Raw genomic sequence first — 8,079 nt, forward strand, 5'->3', positions numbered from 1 at the left:
CTGCCCCTGCCAGTACCGGAAGTGATAATAAAAGTAGGAATGCTATCACTAGAACGGACCACACAAAAAAGTGGTAATCTATGGGGGATCTCGTTGTTGCATAGCTCAGGTCAGAGCAAGGTGCCATCAGGCGTTCAACAGGCAGTCTCACGATCGGGCATGAGTGTCCTGAAGAAGAAATTGTATACTCCCTTTGGTCGGAAGGCGGCGGGGGAAGGAAGGGGACACTGGGCGGGATCTTTCAGCAGCGAATTCCCCATACAGATAGAGGCGCCTATCAAAAAGATACTCCGAAGGCTTCGGGATCGAGGTCTCATTAGCCGAAGAAGACCCAGGCCAATCCACGTGGCCTCTTTGACCAACGTCAGCGACAGATACAATCTCCTAACTATTCCCCCCATTTATTCTGGAATCATTTTTTTAGGAGCGCAATTTTACATATTTTTGCCAAATTCTTCTATTATTAAGTACGGCTGGTACCATTTTGATGTGTTTCGATTTTTTCGAAAAAAGAGAGGTTTGATGCTTCTGAATTCATTGTATTAATTCCACTTCCTACGCGCGGTCAAAAGTGACCATTTCCGTGTTCGTGAGGCGACCCAAATGGACGCAGTCGGTTAATTTGAGTCTTCTGTTTGGGTCTTTCCGTTGGAGATGCCCTAAATAAAAGGAGAAGAAACAATGAAAGCGGCAAGTTGACTGCTGCGCCAAAACCCTGCGTGTTCATGTCTTTCTCTGCTGCGCCAAAACCCTGTGTGTTCATGTCTTCCCCTGCTATCTCTCGCTCGCGTGTGTGATCGTGTGTTCATTGTTTTCCTCTGCTCCCTCACTCGTTCACGCGGGTGATCGTGTGTGGTTGCAGGTTGAGAACTGACAGACCATCCATCGAGTCATTACCAACAAGGGAATTCAACTCGAAGATGCAAGTTTCAGAAACAGAAATTCAACCATTTTGCAAGGAATTCTATGGCATCGTTCCATTAACAAGGCATAGTCCAAATGAGCTCCAAATCATATGGTGTAGTAATTAATTAGAGAACAGCAGAACAGCGGCTAACGGTTAAGACAGGAAAACCAAAAACATGGATCTTCTTCAGTTTACTAGCTCGATGTTGGTCCCCTTCATTGCCTCCCCTGCATCTTCCTCCCCCTGCTTCTTCCCTATGAGGAACTCCAGAAGCCCCTGAATGTCCAAACATTTGGAGAATGCTGGTATACCATAGAGAGGAGAAATTAACGAGCCCATATCGTTCACTACTTACTAGTCTAAATTAGCTGCCAACATAACACAGCCAACATATATTGCACTTGCATAACAAAAAAAGCATGGATCTTCTTCAGTTTGCTAGCTCGATCTTGGTCTACGAGATTGCAGTACTGCCCTTCATGCCTTCCCTGCATCTTCCTTCCCCTGCATCTTCGCTAGGAGGAACTCCACGAGCCCCTGCATTGCGACGTCGACGTCCTCGTTCCGGAGCAGCATCTCCGACACCTCGGCCGGCGTCACCTCCACCTGGGCAAGCAGCCCCTGTATCTCCTGGAACAGCGGGTGGTCGTCGACGAGGAAGTAGTTCCGGGCGAGCGTCTTGAATGCTTCCCAGCCGCAGTAGCCCATGTAGACGTGCATGTCCATGCGCCCTGGCCGCAGCAGCGCCGGGTCGAGGCGATCCTTGTAGTTGGTGGTGAAGATGATGATGCGCTCCTCGCCGCTGGTCGACCACAGCCCGTCGATGAAGTTGAGCAGCCCCGACAGTGTAATGTTCTGCTGCTGCAGAGCATGAGCATCACATGTTTGAATTCATTCAGAGACAGACAGAAAAGAAAACTCGGAAGATGATGCTGTGTTCAAGAATCAAGATGTATGCTTTCTTGGTCATGTGGAGCGTACCGTGCTTGAGCAGTCGTCGGAGCCATCCTCGGGCAGCTCCGGCGTCTTGCGGTCCTTGCCATCTTCCCTGGACGTGGCAGTGAAGCAGCAGTCGATGTCCTCGATGACGAGGATGGACTTGTTGGGCATGCCGATGAGCAGCCTCTGGAGCATGGAGTTGCAGCGCAGCTCGGCGAGGTCGAGGTCGTAGAGATTGAAGCGGAGGTAGTTGGCGACGGCGGCGACCAGGCTGGACTTGCCGGTGCCTGGCGGGCCGTAGAGCAGGTAGCCGCGCTTCCACGCCTTGCCGATCCGGCGGTAGTACTCCTTGCGCTTGAGGAACCTGTCGATGTCGGCGATGACGGCCTGCTTGGTGGGCGGGTCCATGGCGAGCGTGTCGAAGGTGGCCGGGTGGTGGTGGCTGATCCCGCGCCACGACGTGGACTCGTTCATGTAGATCCTGAGCGCGCAGTTGAGCCGCCGCGCCTGCTCCGCCGCGGCGGTGATGGAGGGCACGTACCTGCCCAGCGCCATGTCCATGTGCTCCGCGTCGAAGCTGAGCTCCAGGGAGTCCACCCCGTGGTCGCCATCCCCCGGGACGGACGCCCACCTGAACTGGACGCCCTCGAAGAGGTCGGTCATGGAGTCGCCGCGGTCCATGGACATGACCTTGCTGGCGCCGCCGCCGCTGAGGCGGAGCCGGCGCATGGACCGTGGGTCGATCCGGGTGGCCAGGTAGTCGTGCACGTCGGTGTAGAAGGCGTTGTAGTCATCGCAGTTGGAGGAGTCCACATCGATGCGGCTGACGACGACGGTGCAGCGCTCGACGGGTGGCGGCTCCATCCGCGCGCGGAGGAGCGAGGCGCCCCAGCTGACCAAGGCGCACAGGTCGTCGGGCAGGAGCTCCCGCGCCATGCCGCGCGCCAGCACGGCGTACGCCGTCACCGAGGCCGCCGTGGCCGCCGCCTTCTTGTACGTGTCCACCAGCTTGACCAAGGACGGCGACGCGAGCGCAGACGGGGGATCCATGGCGCCGAGCAGGGTGGTGTAGCGCAGCAGGCGGCCGGCGTGTCTACTCGTGTTGTTCGTTCGTGGTTCGCCGATGTGTATATGTGGGTGTGTCAGTGTGCGCGGCCACCGTTATTGACCGTGAAATTACTGTCTGAATTTACCGTCCATGACAAGAATTTCGCGCGCTGAGGCTTTCGCCTGCAAAGAAGGAGGTGAAAACTGAAAAGCTCTTATAGCCTGTCGCAGTGTCCTAGCCGTGCAGCCCTGTACCGTACACTGCGTAGAGCTACGGTGCCGTGCAGCCCTGTACCGTCAGAAGAACTTGTGAAAGTAGCAAAACGAGTAGTAGCTTTTGCTATCACTGCGTCTTGTCGCTCTTCGGAGCCATGGTGGGCACGCCATCTCTCTCACCGTTTCTCTCCTTGGTATATAATGGATAGCACAATGATAGGTGTATCTTCAGCAGTTTAACGCATTTTGGTAACTAAAAGTGACCATATTTATTTGGGTTGGGCTGCAGACACGAAATTAGTTGTCTGAACAGGATAGATAGTTTGCGTCCATCATTTTCATCGAACATCATACTACAAGAATCAATAACTAACCCGGAGGCTTTGTCATAGATCATGTAAGTGCGGGATTCGTCACCGCAACCAACAAATATACCCTTCAAAGATTTAGGTTCAAATTTAGATAAACGAACGCTTTTGATTTTATAGAAACACTTCTAGCGGAACACCTTGAAATAGAGGATATTAGGCTTACGTCCGAAGAGAATTTCATATGGAGTTTTGTTCAAACTTTTGCGGAGATAGAGTCGATTTGATGAATGACATGCGGTAGAGATAGCCTTGGACCAAAAGTTGAATGGAGATTTAAACTCCGCCAACATAGACCTTGTCATATCCATCAGAGTCCAGTTCTTGCTCTCCACAACACCATTTTGTTGAGGGTTGTACGCAACGGAATATCGATGTCTTATCCCCTCATCACTAAAAAAACCCATTAAATGTGTAGTTTTTAAACTCGGAGCCGTTATCACATCTTATTATCAATATTGGAACATTGTCTTGACGTTGCACTTCGGTGGCGAAGTCGATGAAGGTTTGTTGAATCTCATTTTCCAACTTGAAGAAATAAACCCAAGTATATCTTTAAATAATCGTCAACAATCACCAAACAACATTTTTTCGCACCAAAACTTGCATGAGTAGTAGAACCAAAGATCTCCATATGAAGGAGCTCCAAGTTCCTCTTGGAGGAGATAATAGTCTTTCTTGGATGCAGCCGTGCATTTTGCCTTGAACATAAGCTCAGCAAACACCATCTTCGGCAAAAGAAATAGAGTTCTTTAGTCTCACAACATGGTTACCCATGTGAATACTTTGCAAAGTTATCATGTTGACATGGCAAAATGGCCATGCCACAACCAACCCACGTCCACCTTTCCGAATAAGCACATCGCACTTGTAGTGGTTTTCCCTAAAAAAATCCACCACATACAAGTTGTTTTCAACATACCCAACAAAAACGAATTTTAGAGTCTTCATCCACAAGAGAACCACAATTCATTTATCAATAGATACAACAAAACCCATCTTGCCTAGCGCATTCACAGACAATAAATTGTAACTAAGGGTTATTGACAAGCACGACGTCTGCAAGAGTAATCTTGTGTGCGACCACAACCTTGCCAAAGCATAATACTGTAACATCCCAAAATTTAAAACAAAGAAGAAATACAATTCACTTATTTCAAAATTTGGAGCCAACAAAAACTTGGTTTGATTTTAAATTATGTGCATAGTGTTCATGCATGCATGTTGTGATCTTGCCATGACATTAATTTGAAGTGTTTGATAATGTTTATTAACCCATAACCATGCCATTGGATCAAAGAGAAACAAGCAAAAGAAAATAAAATAAAAATAGAACCATATATGAGCATATGGCCATTTTTGCAAATATTAAACTATGCCATGTGTACTTTACTTAAATGGTTTGAAACCATTAATAAACCCAACCTAATACTCAATGAACCCAAAACAATAACATTTGTGTAAAAGAAAAAGCAAAACAAATAAAAAGAAAAAGGAAAAATCAATGCACATATGATAATGGTCACTTTTGACTATTTTAGTCTGATGCCTACTTTGAACCCATGTGGTTATTATTTTCTAAACCAAATCTTCTCATCTTTTTGCACAGATCACAAGTACACATAAAAGTGATTAAACTGGTGTTGGCCAAACCTGCTGAATCACTTTCAATTGCTTATAATAAGCATCCAAAGTGGCAACATTGAAACAGAATTAAGATCACCTCAAATTTGATTTTCATCAAATCAACTTCAGTTTGCAAACCAATGCCACCAAGAGATGCCAAATATTATTAGAATCAGACCCATAAAATATTTTGGCAAAATTCAAAACAAAGTCTCTTACGGCCATTGTGTCGAACACCTTATGTGCAGAAATCATCTATGTGCATACACTCTAAAATCCAGTGTGTATTAGCCTCAACCATCACTCCAATTGTCAACCTCAGTGCCCCCTTGCACCCTCTGAACAATGCCAAGCCTTGGCACCAATGATCACTGATGATCATCACCATGGCATGGCCATGCCGTGACCACCATGCCACTCACCATGCCATCCCTCTCTCCTCTTGTCCCTGGCTGACCTCACCATGTCCTGGAGGTTGCCCTCACTCCACTGACCCCGATGGTACACGCCCTTGGCCAAGGAGAGCTCGGCATTGCCCAGGCAAGGACGTGCCCGCGTCACCCAGGCATGTCACGACCGGCATGGTTGCGACGCTAGAGCGCGCACGGACGCCACGGTGCCCAGTCGCCTTCGTCCTCGCCTCGCCATCAGCGCCCACCAGGAGACTCGCCTTGACACCAGGAACCCGCCAGACATCCTCCCTCTCTCCCCCGTGCCCTGTCGCCGTCGTCCTCGTCGCCGACGTCCGCCACGGTACCGATGGACGCGTCACGATTTCCACTGCTTGTGACCACCATTTTCTGTGCGGAGACGCGCGTGATGATCACCGTGACGCCCTGAACAGTACCCCGTCCTCGCCCTAGACGCTCGTCGCCCATAGCGCCACCTCACCGTCCGCCACCGTGACCTCCCCCTGCCCCTCGATGAGCCTATAAAAGGAGGCCTCCCCCATGCTCATTCTCCACACCATTTCACTCCCCTCCTCTCACTGATCCTCCTCAAGCACTACCCCGTCCCAATTTAGCCCAGAGAGCCTCAATTGCTGGCCGGAGACTCACCGGAGCAGGAGAAGGTGGAGCTGGAGCTGCCGAGCACCCCCGGAGCTGCCGCGACCACCAGCTGCTTCCTCGTCGTCCGCAACATCGATCGCTGCCAACCCCGACCATCTCCGACCACCGGTGAGCCCTCCGACCCCCTAGGTCCGCTGCGGATAGGGTTTGAGCTCGCCGTTGACGACGACGAGCCTCGGCCGTTCGATCACGTTTTAATCTAACGGTGCATGCTGCATACCGCTTCGGCGTTTAAAAAATCTCACTGCGGGTGGGACCCACTGTCAGGCTGCCCGCGTGTGCGACACGCGCTGCTGGGCCGGCCCGTTATTCCTTTTCTCTGGCCTGTTTCGTTTTCCCGCCTAAGCCCACGAATTCAAATTCGATTTAGTTCTTTTAACCTAAATTCAAATACTGGTGCTTTGTTCAAAATTCAATAGAAAATTATCTACTAAACCAAATCTAGTGATTCAAATTTCTATGGATAGCTTAGGATGCTATCTAACCAAATAAATTGGTTGCAACCTCAGAAACTTTGTAGATCACCTACAGTAAAAATGATAATGCAGACACTTTGCCAATTTTCAAACATTTATTAAAAATCAACCATAATGTATTTTGAGGTGATTCCACCTCTCAAAATTCACATTTCAGATACTCTATATGAATATGTAAAAATATAGATTTTTAGTTACAATGATCATGGGCTACATTCAAATAATGGATATGTAGTCATTTCTAGCCCATTTAAATTATTTCAAAAATGTTAGTCAAACATTATGAGATGTAGCATCTCATTAAATCACTATCCCAAGTAATTTAATGTGAGGTGATGACTTTAGTTACATGGTCTCATATTTTATTTGAGGATATTAAATCTTAGTAATTTTTCAATGAGAGGAAATTACTTTTCAAAAGAAACAAATGGAAACCCTAGTATTAATTCTTGGGATGATAATAGATCATCTTGTGTGAGCCATTATGGGTAAATAGTCTCCTTGAGTATTGTTTGGTGATTGTATACCTCGTATCCGTTTATAGACGCTAGTACCGAAGGCTACGAGGAGGAGGAGGTCTTCTACGAAGAAGAGGAGGAACACTTTGATCATTGTACCAACCAAGGCAAGCTCTACTAATGCAAGCTATACTAGTGCAAGATACCCTTGCCATACTCTTGTGTTTAAGGATTTGTCCAAGCCCAAGTTTTTATCTTGCCTTTTATTTTGTTTATCAAGGCTTATTTTTATAGTTAACTTTGGTGTAAATGTAGAGTACTACAAGAGCATCAAACTTAGCCTAGAGAGCTAAAATTTAGCTAGCACCCCTCATGACTAGTTGCTAGTGCTAAAACTAAAATTGACTACTCTAGATGGGAACTTGTGAATCAAATGACTTTGAAAACCTTAGAATGATGAGTCATTCTACTGAAAGTTTTGAAGGTGAATATGACTTTTGAATGACAAGGTGAATTTGACAAAAACTGATGGTTGGGTTCGGATGCGATACCATTCCAACTTTAGAGAACCCCCACAATACCTGATAATGGGTAGGGCTTAACTGGAAATTTATGTACTTTAGTGTGGGTTCCCTCTGAACAAGCGTCATAGGGGCTATGCCGAGGCTGCCTCTGTGAAAAGTGAAATGACGTGAAATAGAGGTGAATGTCCTACCCAAGCCCTGTGCAATTCCCAGGATGGCAGATCGCTATCGCTGGGAGGCCAAGCTCATAGGGGAGGTGCCTATACTAGGGTATGTAAGTAAAAGGTTAATGGTTGATGATCCGTATACTGAGTATGATTATTCAGGGCTATCCCTGACGGATGTAATCAAAAGTTGTGGCACAAGTGTACAACCTCTGCAGAGTGTTAAACTATTCGAATAGCCGCGTCCGCGGTCATGGACGGTTGGATGGCCATACTGTTTCCGT

General features: G+C 47.7%; 1 protein-coding gene across 3 annotated transcripts; it reads right to left on the reverse strand.

Annotated features, from left to right (window-relative positions):
• Positions 1 to 950: 950 nt before the first annotated feature.
• Positions 951 to 3,040, reverse strand: LOC127333311 (AAA-ATPase At3g50940). 3 transcript variants are annotated; one of them, XM_051359698.2, is made up of 2 exons: positions 1,889 to 3,040; positions 951 to 1,762 (listed from the first exon to the last, which is right to left on the reverse strand). In XM_051359698.2, the coding sequence occupies exons 1-2, from the start codon at positions 2,894 to 2,896 to the stop codon at positions 1,385 to 1,387; spliced, it is 1,386 nt and encodes a 461-aa protein (XP_051215658.1). In that variant the 5' UTR covers positions 2,897 to 3,040; the 3' UTR covers positions 951 to 1,384. The 3 variants fall into 3 exon arrangements, with proteins under 3 accessions (XP_051215658.1, XP_051215657.1, XP_051215656.1); XM_051359697.2 differs by having other exon boundaries at positions 951 to 1,765; XM_051359696.2 differs by having other exon boundaries at positions 951 to 1,768; positions 1,889 to 3,035.
• Positions 3,041 to 8,079: the final 5,039 nt, after the last annotated feature.

Source organism: Lolium perenne, chromosome 2, assembly GCF_019359855.2.
Source record: "Lolium perenne isolate Kyuss_39 chromosome 2, Kyuss_2.0, whole genome shotgun sequence".
NCBI lineage: Eukaryota > Viridiplantae > Streptophyta > Magnoliopsida > Poales > Poaceae > Lolium > Lolium perenne.